Source organism: Mercenaria mercenaria, chromosome 18 (assembly GCF_021730395.1).
Source record: "Mercenaria mercenaria strain notata chromosome 18, MADL_Memer_1, whole genome shotgun sequence".
NCBI classification, from domain to species: domain Eukaryota; kingdom Metazoa; phylum Mollusca; class Bivalvia; order Venerida; family Veneridae; genus Mercenaria; species Mercenaria mercenaria.
Window position 1 is genome coordinate 20,489,095 of NC_069378.1, and position 20,794 is coordinate 20,509,888.

At 35.7% G+C, this 20,794-nt stretch overlaps 1 protein-coding gene across 1 annotated transcript; it reads right to left on the bottom strand.

Annotated features, from left to right (window-relative positions):
- LOC123539508 (transcription factor Sp4-like) lies at positions 1 to 20,794 on the bottom strand. Its single transcript, XM_045324159.2, has 7 exons — positions 20,643 to 20,794; positions 20,259 to 20,474; positions 17,568 to 18,993; positions 15,360 to 15,573; positions 13,912 to 13,998; positions 13,494 to 13,594; positions 1 to 11,383 (listed from the first exon to the last, which is right to left on the bottom strand). Exons 1-7 carry the CDS (start codon positions 20,664 to 20,666, stop codon positions 11,085 to 11,087), a joined length of 2,367 nt encoding a protein of 788 aa, XP_045180094.2. The 5' UTR covers positions 20,667 to 20,794; the 3' UTR covers positions 1 to 11,084.

A 20,794-nucleotide genomic window follows, 5' to 3' on the forward strand; every position in this document is an offset into this window, starting at 1 on the left:
CAGTTTTTAAATCAGTTTTTATATACTATCAACAATGAGAGATCAAATTCACAAGTTTAAAGTTTTACAAACATTTAACAAAATTTGTTTTATGAAGAAATATCAACCAGTACAATATGAGATTTATCAGAACACCTGGTAAGCTTACATTAGTAAAATATAGATGTTTGAATTGGTACTCTTAATGAATTGCCATGAAATGCACAAGCAGGGTTCTTACATAACTAGAGCTATCACTAAAGGTGATGAATGTACCCCCTGCATGCACTGACACAGTACATTGCAATTTGACGCACACAAGATTGCATAATTATGTGGACTGTATGTATATAGACTGTATGTATACAGTATAGTAACAAAAAACAAAGTCCCATAACTATGCAGAATATTTATCTAAAAGAATGTAACATGCACCATGCACAACTAGGGTCGATACTGATCACTTGTGTGAAGTTTCATTAAATTGTGTGTAAGGGTTTGGTAGATTAGGCACGCACAAGATTGCATATGCAGACTGTATGTACATAGTATGTTAACAAGAAACAAAGTCCCATAACTCTGCAATTTTTGTCGCTGAAAGAACCTAACATGCCCCATGCAGAACTACTGTTGTTACTGATCACTTGTGTGAAGTTTCATTAAATTGTGTCAAGGGGATGAGGAGAGATGGTGCGCACAAGATTGTGTCTATGTATATAGTATAGTAACAAAAAAACAAAGTCCCATAACTCTGCATTTTTTTTTTTCTGAAAGAACCTAACATGCCCCATGCACAACTACTGTTGTTACTGATCACTTGTGTGAAGTTTCATTAAATTGTGTCAAGGGGATGAGGAGAGATGGTGCGCACAAGATTGTGTCTATGTATATAGTATAGTAACAAAAAACAAAGTCCCATAACTCTGCAAATTTTTTTTCTAAAAGAACCTAACATGCCCCATGCACAACTACTGTTGGTACTGATCACTTGTGTGAAGTTTCATTAAATTGTGTCAAGGGGATGAGGAGAGATGGTGCGCACAAGATTGTGTCTATGTATATAGTATAGTAACAAAAAACAAAGTCCCATAACTCTGCAAATTTTTTTCTAAAAGAACCTAACCTGCCCCATGCACAACTACTGTTGGTACTGATCACTTGTGTGAAGTTTCATTAAATTGTGTCAAGGGGATGAGGAGAGATGGTGCGCACAAGATTGTGTCTATGTATATAGTATAGTAACAAAAAAACAAAGTCCCATAACTCTGCAAATTTTTTTTCTAAAAGAACCTAACATGCCCCATGCACAACTACTGTTGGTACTGATCACTTGTGTGAAGTTTCATTAAATTCTGTCAAGGGGATAAGGAGAGATGGTGCGCACAAGATTGCGTCTACGGACAGACGGACGGACAGACGGACAGACAGACAGACAGACAACCTGAAACCAGTATACCTCCCCTTACAACTTTGTTGTCGGGGGGTACAAAAATGTAGTTTGGAGGCCAAGTTACAAATTAAATGTTTATAATGGCAATGATACTAAAATGAATGCAAATCTTTGACCAAATTTCTAACTCAAACAAGGGCCTTAATTTGAATTGATTTAAACCAAGAATTATCAAACTTATCAAAGTATAATTGATGAGAATGCCATGTATGAAGTTTTAGTCCAGTATGAAAAGTTGATACAGCTTAATAGTTAGTTGAAGGCAAAACTTTAACCAAATTTTCTTAGTCAAAAAAGGGCCAAAATTTATACTAAATCTAACTTTGCCATTTCAGTAGGTCTGTTGACTGGAAGTCAGCTTAAATACAATACATGCTAAGGTTGCTAAGATAGGACCTTGTAAGCAAAAACTTCGCAATGCACTATAGTTCACATTATATTTAACCAAAAGTTACCTACCTTGGTTATGTAAGTACCTTTGATGACTTGAAAGCATTTTTTGAAATTTCACTATATATATCATTCTGTTTCTTGGACACTATTTGACAGTTAGTTGCCTGCAAAACTTTAACCAAATTTTCTCAGCTAAAGAAGGTCCATAACTAACATTAAATTTAACCAAAAGTTATTGGAAAGCCTTGTGCGAAGTTTCAATCCAGTACATGTCATGGTTACTGAGATATGACCTTATATGCAAAACTAAGGCTATGGTTTTCAGGGTGACAGCTACTAAAAGCTCTCACTATTCTTTGAAGTATGAGCTAAGAATTTAGCATACAATTGGTTGATTCTAAGCAACATTTTGAAATTGACCAATAGCAAGGCTTCATATAGACAATGGTATTTGTACGCTTGTATTGCAATCATGAAGCAAAAAATGTATGACATGGAAACTGGCATGAATTGAAATGCTATTTTAATGTCCACAATTAGATATATATCTGCAAACCAGGCAAACTGGACATGAATTTACTGCTAACTCTAGAAAATACAAAGTTCTAACTTATTGGTACCTCTAGAAAATAAAAAAAAATTCGAACACTTCTTTTGTTTCATTCCACTATGAAATCTACTTCTAAAAAGAAACTGATGTAAAATTGATGTATTATTTATGAATACAGGACTGACTTCAGTCAATTAACTGTAGGTGAATTAAATATTTCAAAAACTAAATTCCAGATCAAGGTGTACTATTTGGCGCCATATAGAAAACAGCAGCATACTTCATTTCTCTGCAATCAATTTTCAAATACAGAATACTGTAACATCAAAATGATTTCAGTATTTGAGCCGCACCATGAGAAAACCAACATAGTGCATTTGCGACCAGCATGGATCCAGACCAGCCTGTGCAGATGCGCAGGCTGGTCTTGATCCATGCTGATCGCAAATGCACTATGTTGGTTTTCTCATGGTGTGGCTCATTCAATGTTATTGCTAGCTAGCTTAAGATAATCACATAATGCTTTAATGATGTAAAAGAAACACAATTCCTTACACTATTGTGCTTAATCAGCTCTAAACATTTGAGCGGCACCATGAGAAAACCAACATAGTGCATTATGTTGGTTTTCTCATGGCACAGTTAATATTTTTCAGTTTAAGATTAATGACAATTTATAAACTGGAATTTAAATTTGAGTTACAAGTTTGAATTTGATCTTCAAATTCATGTAAACTTGGTTTAACTTCTGAAAATGACTGTTTTTACATAAATTAATGGCATCTGTATTCCATAAGATACACAATAATGATTGAATAGCAAGCTAAAGCAAAATCATAATTATTTCAGCTTCTAAAGTTCAACAATACCTAAATTTACCAAAGCAAAGTAAAATAAATGAATTTCAACTACAGACTATCAAGAACAAACTATAGGGATATTTGAAAAAAAAAAACTTCTTCAAATGTATTCTGTAAACCAGGCAGACTGGACATGAATTTACTGCTAACTCTAGAAAATACAAAGTTCGAACTTATTGGTACCTCTAGAAAATAAAAATTCTTAACACTTCTTTTATTACACTCAACAATAAAATCTACTTCTAAAAAGAAATTGATGTAAAATTGATGTATTATTTAAGAAGATAGGACTGGCTTCAGTCAATTAAGCTGTAAGTGAATTAAGATATTTCAAAAACTAAATGCCAGATCAAGGTGTACTATTTGGCGCCATATAGAAAACAGAGCAGCATACCTTGTTTCTCTGCAATCAATTTTCAAGTACACAATACTGTAACATCAACATGATTTCAGTATTTGAGCCGCGCCATAAGTAAACCAACATAGTGGCTTTGCGACCAGCATGGAACCAGACCAGCCTGCGCATCCGCGCAGTCTGGTCAGGATCCATGCTGTTCGCTAACGGTTTCTCTGATTGTAGTAGGATTTAAAAGCGAACAGCATGGATCCTGCTGGTCGCAAAGCCACTATGTTGGTTTTCTCATGGTGCGGCTCATTTAATATTATTGCAAACAATCACAAGCTAGTTTTAGATAATCACATAACGCTTTAATGATGTAAAAGAAACACAATTACTTACCCTGTTGTGCTCAGTCAACACTTAACATTTTCAGTTTAAAATTAATTGCAATTTATAAACTGGAATTTAAATTTGAATTACAGGTTTGAATTTGAACTTGATCTTCAAATTCATGTAACTTGGTGTAACTTAAAATGACTGTTTTTACATAATTTAATGGCATCTGCACTCCATAAGACAAAATAAAGATTACATAGCAAGCTATAGCAAAATCATAAAAATTTAACTTCTAAGGTTCAACAATACCTAACTTTAACATGGAAAGTAAAACAAATAAATTTCGATTATTGACTATCAAGAAAAACTATATAAGGATATTAAAAAAAACAAATTCTTTTTTTGTATCACTCTTTATGACTGTTATTGCATTATATTTTGATTATAATCAAGTTGTTCATTTTACCACTGAATATTGAATACTGTATAATTAATATTAGTTGGAGATTTTCTTTTAGTTTCAGATACTGGCAAATGGTCCGGAAAAGGTATAAAGTAAGTTTTACAAAATAATAAAACTAGAGAAAGGATTGTCTCTTTTCTATATTAAAACAATCATAGTGTTTGAAGTTCTACAGTCAGAAATACTAAAATCTTTTAAAGACATTATTTAGACATTACTGAATGCCCGTGTAGGTAACTAGCATCACATACTGGGACTACTTTCTAATAAAGTTTCGAAAAAATCTTTGAAGGCAAAAATATGAAACAACTTTCATGAAAATGGTATGCCTCCCACCACTTACCACGCAAAAATTGTAAAATGCATCAAATTATGGGCCATAACTCCCAGGAACACATTCCAATGATATATTCAACAAGGCTTAGCAGTGGTAACTCCTGTGAAGTTTGGTGGAATTCCAACCAGTGGTATAGGAGAAGTAGCACAGATTAAAGAATTTGACAAGCAAGGATCATGTCTCTGCTGGAAATCATTTAATCAGAACATGATGATAATATGCACAACTACTCTCCACACTAATCACTGGGGATGTTTGGTGAAATTCAGCCTAATTGTACACAGCAAGTACTGTAAACACTGTAAAATATGCCAAATCAAGGGCCATAACTCTCTTGAAAATCACTGAACCAGAACATGCCGATATGTATAACTATAGGCATGGCACTGATAACCCCTCTAAGATTTTATGGAAATCTGCCAAACGGTGTAAGAGAAGTTGCCAAAATATCATAAAGTTTGACAAATAAGGGCAATGTCTCGAACTGGAACATGCCAATAATATGCATAGTAAGACTTGGCACCGATCACTCCTTTAAGGTTTGGTGGGAATCTGCCCTTTCATATAAGAAAAGTGGCTAAAACATCATAAAATTCTACCAATAACCAGCTATAACTGTGCTGAAAGCAGTGAACATTTATTTATCTATTTATTTGGGTTTTATGGCACACCAACACAGTATAGGTTATATGACGCCAAACAGGACTACAAATTTTAGTTTTACATCTCATTTACATCGAAAAAAAGCAGTGAACAGGCACATACCGATGATATGCACAAAGAGCCTTGGCAATGATAACTTTTGTGATATTTGGGTAAACAATGGCAAATAAAGGGCTATAACTTTACTGAAAATCACTGAACCAGAGTGTTCTGACAATATCTACTAAGGCTTAGCACTGATCACTCCTGTAATGTCTGGTGGAAATCCCCAAAATGATGTAAGTGAAGTGGCCAAAACATCATAAAACTTGATTAATAAACGGCCATAACTCTGCTGAAAATCATCAAACTGGAAAATGCTGAAGATATGCATAATAAGGCTTGACACTAATCACTCGTGTAAGGTTTGGTGGAAATATGCTCAATAATATAAGAGAAGTGGCCAAAACATCATAAAATCTGATAAATAAAGGGCTATCGACTGACAGATGGATAGACTGACAGACAGCACTTAATCAATATATTTACGACACTACATGTGGGAGACATAAATATCAATTTAATCTCTCTTACACATTGCATATCAGAAATAATAAAAACATAAAATAAATCACTTAATTAATCTTCAGTTAATTAGATTTATAAAAGTATACCTTTTACCAATTATAATCCAGTAATTGTCTAACACTATGAGACAGGTTCATTTTAACATACATGTATATATATATATATACAGTGTAGTTACAATGGGAGACATAAACTAGTATCATCATCTTTTTCCTCAACCCTTATCCTGCTAAATTTCTATAATGAACTGGTCCATCGTCCAATTTGGACAGTACCATTAACTGTTAAAAGGGGTGCTTACCAAAAAGATACTGGCTGAAGAGCGAACAATGAAGATCATGATCAGACTGCATGGATGGACACTGGTCGCAAAGGCAAAACCAAACGTGTTCAGCATAGTAAGCTTTAAAGGGGAAGTCCTATAAACATACATAATAATATCGAAGTTTTTAAAACATACAGCAAGTTGTAAATTAATGTATAATGGTTGTCTATTTAACATGCTTATCATTAATAAATACATGCAGTTTGTTTTATGTTTGCATTTATTTTGTTTTGCAAGTCTTCTTGATTTAAAATACCATAAACTGTTAAGTTCTGCATAAAGATTGTATTGCATAACTTACAACCATGGACATCTACCTTATGATTATTGTAGATAAAGGTGCGCAACATGCAAAATGCACCCTGCCCCTTTTTAGCAGCACCCTGCCTTTTTTGGAGTGAGTGAGTTGGGTTTTAGGGCAAACCGACACAAAATGGTCATTTATCACCGAGGTCTAGAAAAATCCCTAGCACCATTTCTTAAGTATCAGATCTCATAAAACAGTATTATTTTTGTTGCCGTTTAGCGAGTGTGCTACATATAATTAAGTGCAGCTAAGTTAAAACTACTGCACATGCATTTTACTGTGTGAATGACGCAGTAGAGAACATTTCAACAAACTTTACAAGTGTTTTACATACAAACACTGCCTAGAACTAAATGTAAATGTTTACAAAACTTTCTGTTTACAGTTGCTAATAAATGAAATTACTTTTAACAGTTCCAAAATTAATCTTACATTATTCTGTAATATATATTTACCTTCATTCATAGTCGCCACTTGTAACTCTTATTGGTAGCTTTTAATGAAGACTGTTAGTAATTTTAGTAAGAAGGTAGTGCAAGATACAAAAAACGCAAGAGGATCCCTTGGTTTTTTAGCCTGCCAGGTGTAAAGCAACCATAAACAGTTCTGACTCTTATCCCAATGTTGGGTTATTTTAGCTGAGCAGGGCATTTAACTCATGATGACTGGTTTCAATCAGTTTTACCACTGAACCACTGTGTCATTCTGGAAGTATGTCCCTCAACTACAAGGGCTGATCCAAAAGTAATGCCAATGGATTCATAAAAATGTGTATAATGAAAAGAAAACAACAAAAATTCCTTCACAGGTACCTTATTCTATTTGCAATTTTTAAAAAAAATATTTTGAAAATTTATTGTTTACTTATCGAGATACTGACAGGCCGAGAAAACATGGTAATAATGAACGCCAGACGTAATTGACAAAAGTAACTGATATTTTTGTCATTAAGCAATAACAAGTCTTAGCACTACACAGCGAACATTAATCTGCAAGGATGTCACTATATAGTTTTCACTGCTGATTTCAGAAAGACTTAACTTCACCTCATTATAATTTCATATCATAAGAGGTGTTTTTTAATGCCAATTGGTGACCGTCTCTGTTTAGTTGCTTTCTGTTTGTGAACGAAATGTTGTTTTTGTGTGCAGCGAAATTTCGTCAGGGGTGAAGTATGAAGTTCCATGTATTTCAAATGAAACTAGAGCTGCTTTTGAGAAAAGCGCATGTCTCCCACAACTGCCTAATCATCTGAATAGTAGTATATGAGTCAACCATGCATCAAGACCTCAACTGCCTTATCAGACTTTCGGAGCTTTGATTATCAAAACAAGTTTCAAGGGCCATAATTCCGAAGTGCCTTGGCCGATTTGGCAAATTATCGAACTTAGCCGAGGAATTATTGGCAAACACATTTTGTTCAAGTTTTATGAAGATTGGATGAGAAATGTTCGACTTGAGTGCGGACAAGATTTGTCACAGACACACAGACAGACAGACAGAAGTAAATCAATATGTCTCCCACACCACTGTGTGGTGGGAGACGTAGTAACCCTAGGAATAATGTTTACCCGTGTAATCATAATTGAATTAGCTTACATCTTGATATAGTTTCTATAATAATATAACGATGAATATATGCGCAATGGACGCAGTGACATTACTTCTGGATCAATCCTCGTACATGTAGCAGTAGCATTAATCTTCTTTCAAAACTAATCATAAAATTCTACAATTTTGTAACATTTCAAATATAGATTTAAGACCTGAAATTATTCAGCACAGGCGATATTGCATTCATCTGGACTGAATTAATTTCACACTCAATGCCGGACTTGGGACAGTTTAAGTACCTGTCACAACAAGAGGACCATGATGGTCCTGAATCGCTCACCTCTTCCCACATGATCCAGTTTTGAGTATGACGTCGTTTTTTCTATTATTTGACATAGTGACCTAGTTTTTGAGCTCATGTGACCCAGTTTTGAACTTGACCTAGATATTATCAAGATAAAAATTCTGACCAATTTTCATGAAGATCCATTGGAAAATATGGTCTCTAGAGAGGTCACAAGGTTTTTCTATTATTTGACCTATTGACCTAGTTTTCGAAGGTAAGTGACTCTGTTTTGAACTTTACCTAGATATCATCAAGGTGAACATTCTCACTAAAATTTGTGAAGATCTCATGAAAAATACGGCCTCTAGAGAGGTCACAAGGTTTTTCTATTTTTATACCTACTGGCCTAGTTTTTGACCGCACGTGACCCAGTTTCGAAACAGACCTAGATATCATCAAGGTGAACATTCAGATCAATTTTCATGAAGATCCATTGAAAAATATGGTCTCTAGAGAGGTCAAAAGATTTTCTAATTTTAGACCTACTGACCTAGTTTTTGACCGCAGTTGACCCAGTTTCTAACCTGACCTAGATATCATCAAGATGAACATTCAGACCAACTTTCATACAGATCCCATGAAAAGTATGGCCTCTAGAGAGGTCACAAGGTTTTTTTATTATTTGACCTTCTGACCTACTTTTTAAGGCACGTGACCCAGTTTCAAACTTGACCTAGATATCATCAAGGTGAACATTCTGACCAATTTTCATGAAGATCCATTCAAGGGTATGGCCTCTAGAGAGGTCACAAAGTTTTTCTATTTTAAGACCTACTGACCTAGTTTTTGATCACAGTTGACCCAGTTTCAAACTTGACCTATATATCATCAAGATAAACATTCAGACCAACTTTCATACAGATCCCATGAAAAATATGGCCTCTAGAGAGGTCACAACGTTTTTTCATTATTTGACCTACTGACCTACTTTTTGATGGCACATGACCCACTTTCGAACTTGACCTAGATATCATCAAGATGAACATTCTGACCAATTTTTATGGAGATCCATTCACAAGTATGGCCTCTAGAGAGGTCACAAGGTTTTTCTATTTTTAGACCTACTGACCTAGTTTTTGATAGCACATGACCCTGTTTCGAACTTGACCTAGATATCATCAAGATGAACATTTAGACCAACTTTCATACAGATCCCATGAAAAATATGGCCTCTAGAGAGGTCACAATGTTTTTCTATTATTTGACCTACTGACCTAGTTTTTTATGGCACGTGACCCACTTTCGAACTTGATCTAGATATCATCAAGATGAACATTCAGACCAACTTTCATACAGATCCCATGAAAAATATGGCCTCTAGAGAGGTCACAAGGTTTTTCTATTATTTGACCTACTGACCTAGTTTTCGAAGGCACATGACCCACTTTCGAACTTGACCTACATATCATCAAGGTGAACATTCTGACCAATTTTCATGAAGATCTCATGAAATATATGGCCTCTAGAGAGGTCACAAGGTTTTTCTATTTTTAGACCTACTGACCTATTTTTTGACCGCACGTGACCCAATTTCGAACTTGACCTAGATATCATCAAGGTGAACATTCTGACCAATTTTTATGAAGATCCATTCACAAGTATGGCCTCTAGAGAGGTCACAAGGTTTTTCTATTTTTAGACCTACTGACCTAGTTTTTGACCGCACGTGACCCAGTTTCGAACCTGACCTAGATATCATCAAGATGAACATTCAGACCAACTTTCATACAGATCCCATGAAAAATATGGCCTTTAGAGAGGTCACAATGTTTTTCTATTATTTGACCTACTGACCTAGTTTTTGATGCCACATGACCCAGTTTCGAACTTGACCTAGATATCATCAAGGTGAACATTCTGACCAATTTTCATGAAGATCTTGTGAAATATATGGCCTCTAGAGAGGTCACAAGGTTTTTCTATTTTTAGACCTACTGACCTAGTTTTTGACCGCACGTGACCCAGTTTCGAACCTGACCTAGATATCATCAAGGGGAACATTATGACCAATTTTCATAAAGATCCCATGAAAAATGTGACCTCTAGAGTGGTCACAAGCAAAAGTTTACGCACGCACGCACTGACGGACGCACGGACGGACAACGGACGCTGCGCGATCACAAAGGCTCACCTTGTCACTTTGTGACAGGTGAGCTAAAAAGCTGTAATTGTAACTTCATGGTAAAGCTCTCTTCTTCCCATTCTTTTTACTTCAAATAAAACAAATAAAACTCACACTTAAAGCTTTAAGCTATAGCCTCAATTTAAAAGCTTAAATATCTTTTTTCATTTTCATGGATTTACAATACTTGTCAATATTATTGCACTATGATTCTTCTTCCGAACAATGTCATGGTCACAAAATATATCCAAAATCTAAGGCAGTCTGTCTCAAGCCTTCAGACTGGTTACTTGTGAATACAATCCTAAATTTTCAACCAACTGCAAGCCTCATTACAATCAGATCTGTCTTGTGCTTTCTGATTGGTCCATTCTATACACAATCCTCAATTTCAACTATTTAACAGTTTCAGCACTGCCAAGGTATTTAACTTGTTGAACTCAAAAGACAATCCTTTGTCCAATCACAATCCTTATCACTGCCAAGTCTGTCTCAATCTTTCTGATTGGCCAATTCTAAAGACAGTTCTTGACTTTCTGATTCATCTTCAACATCATCTTCATTTTCATCTCCAGCAAATTCTAGATCTGTGGCTTGCATTCCTTCAATACTTATATGCACCATGTCATTATCTTCTTCCACTGTGAACTTTGGTTCATCCCCTATTTCGCTAACAATTTGTCCATTAACGTCAACAACCATTTTTTTGTTATGAGTACGTTTATGTTTTGAGAGGTGGTCTGATCTCATGAATTTTTTTCCACACTCTTCACATGCAAATTTTTTCTCACCTGAAATACATATGGAGCGCATGTAATACAATCTTTCCAATGTAAAAACACATCAAGTTTAACTAACTCATGGGCCGTGACAGGTGTTGCTGAGCAATCTTGTCCATCATCAAACTTGATAGAACCATGTATTAAGTTTCATGATGATTACTGGAGAAATAAGGACTTCCAATTTAGTAACAATACAGGTTGATGGGTGACAGACTGATGACGACAAATCACATTTGCTCACCTTTGAGCACTTTGTAAGTTAATAAGGTTTAATGGTATTTGTTTGGTTTTATTAGACTCAAGTACTGGAATTTCTTAAGGGTGAAGTTTACATTTCTAGAAAATTAGCAATTTTAAGTGTTCAGTTCATTTCAAGACGGAAACAAAATCCTCTTCAGCAAGTAAACGTCTATCTACTGTGTTTGGTGTGACAATTTTAAAGTCCTATACAACAAGTAAATGGAACCCATTTCAACACTTATTACTGAAATAATTTATATAGTTTTTTCTTCACTTTTTATGTATATTCTCTTTCAATTTTGTCAGTAAGTATATATATTCAGAGCAACAGCAGTATCAAACTACTCACTGGCACAGATATTCTTAATACAACTTAAATAACATAATGTTAAAGTTGCGTAAGACTTAAAAATTTATGTGAAAAACAGATGAAGCAGCTGTCCAAGTAGAAAACAAAGATAATTTAATGGATAGAAAAGCACTACTGTCAATATTACACATGAACTTACAGTTAAAACTATTAAGGGAGGTAATCAAAACTAGATGCCCATGGGCAATATGTCGAGCCTGCCCTCTGACCCCTAACTGTGACCTTGACCTTTGAGATAGAGTCTGTCTCATTGAGTTAAACATTCATGCCAAATTTAAACAAGATTCCTAAATGCATGTCAAAGTTACGGGCCGGACAAGACCTAACATGATATTTGACCTTTAACTGTGACCTTGACCTTTGAGATAGAAACCTAGGGTTTGTGCATGACACTCCGTCTCACTGAGGTTAATATTCATGCCAAATATTAACAAGATTCCTCAATGCATGTAAAAGTTATGGACCGGACAAGATCTGACATAACATTTGACCTCCATCTGTAACCTTGACCTTTGAGATATATGTAGGAACCTGGGGTTTGTGCACAGCACTCCGTCTCACTGAGGTTAACATTCATGCCAAATTTGAACAAGATGCCTAAATGCATGTCAAAGTTATGGGCCCGACAAGACCTGACATGACATTTGACCTCCAACTGTGACCTTGACCTTTGAGATAGGAATTGGGGTTTGCGCATGACCCTCCATCTCACTGAGGTTAACATTCATGCCAAATATAAACAAGATTCCTCAATGCATGTCAAAGTTATGGACCGGACAATATCTGACATGACCTTTGACCTCCAGCTGTGACCTTGACCTTTGAGATAGGCACATTGGGTTTGCACAGGACACTCCATCTCACTGAGTTTAACATTCATGCCAAATAAAAACATGAGCTTGTAGAACAGTAAATGACCCCCTTGATGCATTCAGTAATTGCTCAAGGAACAGAAATTATTTGGTCACTGTACACAAAAGTTCTACTGCTCTGGGTCAATGTGACCTTGACCTTTGACCTATTAACCTCAAAATCAATAGGGGTCTTCTGCTGTCATGAACAACCTCCCTATCAACTTTCATGATCCTAGGCCCAAGCATTCTTGAGTTATCATCCGGAAACGGATTGGTCTACATACTGACCGACATCTGCAATACAATATACCCCTCCTTCTTCAAAGGGGGGCATAACAAGATTGCTCCATGCATGTCAAACTTATGGTTCGGACAAACAAATCCAGACAGACGCACGTTCATACTTCGAACAGCAATCTGGACAACTTTGTATTCGCTTCTGCAAGCGGGCTCGACAATAATAGATTCAGAAATAATTTCTGCAATGTTAATCAAATATTTAAAGTTCTGACAAATATATCAGTAAACTTTTATTGAAAATAGGATTTACCAAAAACATAATCTATTTTATGTTCAAAACAAATAATGTGGCAGCCACATTTTAAACAAAGGCATTATAAGCCTTTAAGTTTCAAGAAACTATACACTACAGTACCTGTATGAGTTCGTTTATGCCTCTGTAGTTCATCAGAGCGTGTAAAACGTTTTCCACAAAACATCCAATTGCAAACAAAAGGTCGTTCCCCTGTATGCCACCTGGAATTTGAATAACAAGAGGGCAGTGTAAGAGATCATTTCCTGTATTCACTGCATTATGAAACGTAACAACTGTTCTTTTTAACCTAGCTAACCCAGTTTCACACTTGACCTAGACTTCATAAAGCAAAACATTCTCACCATGTTTCATGAAGATCAGGTAGAAAATGTGACTTCTAGTGTTAACAATGCTTATCTATTACATGTGGTATTTAGAAAGAGTACAGTTATATAGCCGTCAATTGGCACTTAAGGACAGCTGTTGTAACAGTTAAATCAAATCTATAAGAAGATTTAAAGTAAAGTCAGTGTCTTACCTGAGATGTGCTCGTAAATGTGACGTTTTACCATAGACTTTCTGGCAGCCTTCCATGTGACAAATGTGTACTTTCTTTTTATTGTCTCTGCAAGCACATAAAAAATAAATTGCTGAAATTTTATGTTTTGATTAAGAGCTAGAAATGTCGAAATTTGTAAAAGAAACTGTTAAATTATTACTTAGTATTAAAATTATTATTAACTAACATCATTTTAGTATTATAAAGTAAGAACAAGTTCATTTCTAGACAAGGTTAACAAAGTTTTTCTATGACTTAACCTAGTGATCTAGTTTTTGACCTCTGGTAATCTAGTTTTAAACTTCATCTAGATTTCATAGAGACAAACATTCTGAGAAAGTTTTAAGAAGACCAAACAGAAATGTGGCCTCTAGTGATATTGATAACAGGCTTTTCTATTATTTGACCTATTGACCTAATTTTTGACCTCAGGTAACCCAGTTTTAATCTGTCCCAGTTTTCATCAAGATATTCTGAAAAAGTTTCATAAAGCTGAGATAGAAAATATGGCCTCTAGAATGTTATCAAGGTTTCTTAATACTTGGCCTAGTGACCTAGTTTTTGACTGCCAGTGATGTTTTAGGCTGTTTTTGGGGCTGAAATTCGACCCCATTCCCCTGTCCAAAAAGTATGTAATTTTCCAATATTTCTGAAAAAAATCCCTTTAAAAAAAAAAATATATATATATATATTTTTACATATACCAACCAACAAAACCCTTTCTAGATGTACATGATAATGTAAAACATGAGACATGTGCTTTTAAATCATTTTCTTTTTTAGTGTAACATATTTATAAAAAGTATTGCTTTTATCAATAATCATGATGCAATTTTCCCCCTATTTTAGTCGTTACGCAATTTTCCCCTCCTTACGGGCCCCGCCACCATTCCCCAAAAACTTTAAAAAAACACTGACTGAGATTTTATTGACATACTATTCTGACCAAGTTTCAATAAGATCGGGCTAAAACTGTTGACCTGTAGAGTGATAACACTCAAACTGTTGATGATGCACAACACCAATGGACAATGCACTACCACGTATGACTAACAATGGGTGATAACAATAGCTCACCTTGAGTACTTTGTGCTCTGGTGAGCTAAAATGAAAGAAAAACAGTCACCAGGGCAAAGTTTGATAATGCTTTGTTGTTTTAATAAGGGTATTTGCATCAATTCATTTTAGCATGTTCAAACTGCTTTGGATAAGCAGGTTCAGTTCCACTTGGCAAAAACTACCCAATTCCAAATATTAATGTTGTTGAACTACTTTCCCCCACTAAAATGAATGTTTTGCCAACAAAATTTGACCCATTTTACATGCTCTCAAATCTTATGTTTCTTCAGTTGCTTCGAAAACTGCAGTCAATTCTCTGCGTTAAGTTTTCAAGGCATACTAATTTCAATTCATAAAGTATCACCTACTTGTTCTCATTATTTTGACAATTCGGACATGTACAAGCAACTCGTCTCAGCCGTTTACCCGATGTCGGAGTGTCCGGTGAGGATCCTTGAGATAGCGGAGACATAAGGTTTGGAATGTTGAGAGGCGTGGCTGTCTGTGATGTAGCTGTAGCAACAACCTGCCACTTGGAGGGGTCACTAGGGTCCTGCTGAATTGGGATCTGCTGACCTTGTGCTGTGAAAAATCAAAATATATCAAAATTATTTTACCGGTTTTAATTTTAGGTCAACTGTGAAATATGTTCCTATGACTTTTAGCCGTAACAAATCAAAGAGCATAGTATTTTATGACAAAAAATCCCAACTGCCTGCGATGGAATTTGAACCTGGGTGCTAGTTATGCTCTAACCACTAAGCCAAAGAGTCAACTCATGACCCAGTTGTCAGAGACTGACTTTAAATGTACAGGTTATGGCATATGCGTAAGCGAATGTTACAATGTTCTACAGCTAACACCAATCATTCTTCATTTCCGATTCTTTATGGTATCCAATCCATACCGAGAGGGTTTGAGAGAAGAGAAGCCACTTTTTCTCCCTTTAACTTTTAATTTCCGCTTGAGCTGTTACCTCCACAAGTTCAATAAAATTAGAACTAGAGGACAAATGACTCAAGATACACGTATTCTCTTTTGTCAAACTGCGACATAAAACAATTTCAACTGTCAAATGAATAAAACCTTTAACTTCTCCATCAGTGGTATTAAGCTTTAGCTTGCTGGCAGCAAGTGATTCTGCCTTTGCGACAAGAGCAGACCAAGATCAGCATGCACATCTGTGCAGACTGATTACGGTCTGCACTGTTGGCTATTTAGTCAGTAAATTTTCAGTGAACACCCCTTTGAATAATAAGTGGTGCTGCCCAAATTGAATGATGGACCAGTCCATTTCAGAAATTTAGCAGGGTAAAGGTTAAGCTAATGACTCAGTAAATTACATTTTCAATTAACAATGTCAATCATAAAAGGCAGAAGTACAGCACTGGTTCAATATTTTTTTCCCATCTTAATGCAACAGATTGCAAACATCTGTTTACCAAGTTACCTCATAACAATATTGAATTTTACACAAAGTCTTGTTTAAAGTTCATGCACATTGTATTTAATTTTACACATTAAGGATCTTAGTCATTAATGATCTCATGTGTGCTGAGAACTAATGCATTAACTTTTGACAGTTTAAGCAGATCTTATCCACCAATCCTTTTTTAAATTTTCAAAATCTGGTACGTAGTTTAGTAAACAACAGCACTACTGTGCAGAACATAATATGCCTGATGCAATGTGCCTGACCAGTACCATCACATAATTTGTCCAAGTTTGAGGGTTGTATGGCATGTCATTTTCAAAATATTTTTAGCAGAAACTGTTGTGTACTCAAAGCCACTATGACTTTAACCTTTGACCTCAAAATCAATATGGAATATCTACTGCCAAATGGCAATGTTTACAGGTTAAATTGTTCTCAAAATACTGAGAAAAAAGATTTTTTGTACTAACAGTCAGTGTCACTTTGACCTCTGACCCACTAATTTGAATCAGTTGGAGTCATCCGCTGTCCATGGAAAATGCACCTGACAGGTACTGAGGTAAAAGAATTGTAGGTACAGGTATTCTCAATATATTGAGAGGAATATGTTTGAGCATAAAATATTTTTGTACCAAAAAAACTGAACCTGACTCATCAACTTCAAAGTCAATAGGGGTCATTCACAGCCCACTGGAAATGTGTCTGCCAGGTTTCAGGACTTTTTAAAAGGGAGTTCTCAAACTACATACATGTATTTAGCAGAAACTATTTCTTTCCGACCATTTCTATTTTTCCAATTCTTACTAATCTTAGTAAACATATGACCAGAATTAAATGTAAAAATCCCCTAAACATGTCGTTTTTGAGAATTCATGAGCCCAAACTGAGCGCAATTTTGAATGTACTGTTGATTCTATTTCTTGCAACCGGAGTTACGAGCAAGTGCAAATTTGAATATTACTGCATGCAAGAATTATATGTGCATAAAGTCATTGCCTTAATATGAACAGGTTTTTTAAATGAAATAGCTGTAAAAGTATCATTTTAAAGTAATACTGTCTGCAATTTAAAACAAACTGTAAATGCATAAGTTAAGAGTCTTATTTTTACATAAATTAAAAGTTGCATAACTATGAATTACCTGTAATAATTTGTGTACCAGCTATATTTTGTAGTTGTTGAACACCTTGAATACCTTGCTGACCTAGCACATTTATTGAAGCAAGCTGTTGGGGACTTCCTTGTGTTCCGACAGGTCCAACCGCAGTAAAATTACCTTGTGCGTTTAACGCCAGGGTGCCTAAACCTTGGAGACCCGATATCGGAGTTCCAATTATCTGCCCCTGAATGGGTTGTCCATTAATCATTTGAATTCCTTGAAGATTTTGAAAACCTTGAATGTTTTGAACAGATTGGATTCCTTGCATATTTTGAACTTGTATTGGAAACTGTCCGTTTTTCACATTACCTAAATTTATTATTTGATTTGGTGCCGCAACTACTTGTCCTTGGTTGGCAATCTGGATGTTACCAAAATTTTGTCCAGAAAGTCCTTGAATCATTTGTGGATTTAAAATATTGGACAAATTTGTCTGTTGCGGTGACGAAATAGTTGTTGTTGCATTTGTGGTTGTTGTTACTGTATTGGAATTCTGAGTCACTGAAGCAACCGTAAATATGTTTTGTCCATTACTTATACTGGTCTGTGATGGAAAAACTGCCGCTTGCATGTAGCTACCATTGCCAACCGGAATCAACTGCATCTGTGGGATAATGTTTGCTGCTGCAGCAGCTGCAGCGATTGTCTGCCCCTGCATTGACATATTTTGTAATTGCGACATTGACATTGAAGCTGTGCCTGAACTTGCAGCTGGTGAGGAGCCTACAGCTGCTACTGAAGTTTTAGATGCCTCAGACTTCATCAAAGATTGTGCTTTTGATGTGTTCTGACTAATTACCTCCACTAGCTGTGGCATCTGTGTCGTCTGCTGTACACTAGCAGTTGTAGCTGTCTGTGCGGAACCTGCATTACCAGTAGCCTGTGTCAAATCTTGGATCTGCTGGAATGGTTGCATTTGAACTGGCATGAATGCTGTTTGTCCATTGGCTGAAACAGGAACTTGTACAAAGTTTGGAAACTGTTGGATTTGTGGGATGGTATTCGACTGCAATTGTATTGGCTGAATTATTCCACCAGGTCTTACTGCACCAATTGCCTGCACGTTTCCAAGGTTACTCAGATTGAGAACATTTCCTCCAAAATTAACCATACCTCCTCCCCCCATATTTGCAAAGGCCATGTTAGCGGGCATGGCAGATGCAGTTGGCACCTGTGCTCGTATTATCTGTCCAGAAGGTGTCATGATGGGTATTGTCTGAAATGCTTGTTGTTGTTGTTGCTGCTGCTGCTGTGCCAAGCTGGCTTGAGCTTGCACATTTGTTACATCCTGACCTGCCTGTCCATCCATGCTCACTGTCTGGAACTGTGGGACAGCATTGTAAGTAATTGTACCATTAGGACCTTGCTGGGCAACAATCTGAAGTCCACCTTGCGCCTGCTGCAGAATCTGTATATTTGAAAGAAACACAATTCTTTTTAAACATGTTTTAGTCAAATTAAGGCCATGATGACTCAATATCTTTACAGTTAATAGTTAAATGGAATCTATAAATTTCAATATTTTTTATATTTTCCATCGTGTCTTACGTATTGCTTGATAGCACCTTCAGTTACTCTTGTCAAAGAGACACCATGAGAAATTTTCATAGGGCCTAAGGCATTGCCTTATTTCCAAACAAGAGGGACATGTTGGTCCCAGATGACTCACACTTTGGTAGACTTGCTCAATTAATTTTAAAAAGTATGGATAGCAATTGACTGATGAAGCACAGACGTTCTTAATACCAATGATTATTATAATTTATATGACCATAAAATTATTTTGCTTAAGTCGGTTAAAAACATTTTAATGTTCGCAGATACAAGCGTCCACTTGATTGTTTACAATGTTGTCTTTTGAAACATAAAAAAACGAGGAACACCAAATAAATCATGCGGAATTGAACTGGCACAAATAGATTAAACAAAATGATGTTAATTTATGTTGTGACAAACCTTTTTTAATACTAAGGACATCATTTTAGACCACTTTTATTACACTGGATTTCAAATACAGTTCATTAAAGGCTTTGATATGTTTCTTATAATCTTTTATCAACAGTTTATTTTAGAACAAAATATTATATTATATAATTATGTATTTTGGTGTTTCAAGGTTATTTACATTTAGAAAAAATTTAAAAAATGTATCCTTTTGGATGTTTTATTTTTATTTATTTGGTCGACTGCTCAAAATTGGGACTTTTTATTTTTATTTGTCCCCCCGACCCAAATTTTTTTAATCTCCCGTAAACCAGAAAATAAAAAAATGTTGGCCTAATATATGGAAAAATATATTTCGTACTCCAGTTGTCTAGTCTAGGGGTATGGATCTGTACCTCTAGTGTGAGTCTAGAACCTGTACAGATCAGACACTTCCTGATTTTAATGTCCACAAAACCAGCTAGGCTTTTAAATTTCAAATCTTGAATGACTGTTGCACTGGTCTCGGATACATTATGATTAAATGGGAAATTAATTAAATTTAAAAACAAACAAAAAATAACCACAAAGAATATGCATTTAACCCGTGTATTAAATGGGGTGGAACCACGCCACGGTGCAACCCCTCCCATAGCTGTGCCTGCCATCGTATGGTCATGATCATCAAAAAAAAAATAATTCAAAAGAGAAATCTACACTGGAACTGGGAAATCTCAATTAACAAATTACCTGTCCACCGGCAAGCGAAATTGCACCCTGCATTTGATTCTGTTTTGATGGGTCTACCATTGTCGGGAGCTGCACCCACCCAGGGGCGATAACTTCGCCTGCCTGACCCGCAACTTGAACTCTGACACCTTGTACGTTCTGCTGGCCGGTACCGTCCTCATTTCCAATTTTACTGCATGTCTGAGCTAATAGTGCCAAAGGACTTTGCTGAACATCCTACAAGACAATTGATGTTCATTATTAATACACGATTTTCGATATTTAACAAATGACGAGGCGGGGTTACATGCGCAGGCGGCGGTCTATGTCTAAAAATAGCCTGCCTTCTTTGCTGTGTCGGAAATTTCTCTTCTCAAAAACGACGCTTATTTCAAATGTACTCACCTGTCCAGCTGATTCGTTAGGCATATCTGTTCAAATTTTATCCTTTAATAAATGTTCTTTTGATTTTAATGATCCTGTTTGATATTTTTGCCAAAATTTTGCTAAATATTTAAATTAGTGATCCACCATTTTTGTTTCTTTCTTGTTGACCT

Coding starts and splice junctions, on each gene's coding strand:
- LOC123539508 (XM_045324159.2), bottom strand. CDS start 20,666: ATGCCTAACGAATCAGCTGGACAG. Junction 20,475..20,642: donor CTAACGAATCAGCTGGACAG/GTGAGTACATTT, acceptor ATTGTCTTGTAG/GATGTTCAGCAAAGTCCTTT. Junction 13,595..13,911: donor CATTTACGAGCACATCTCAG/GTAAGACACTGA, acceptor TTCAAATTCCAG/GTGGCATACAGGGGAACGAC.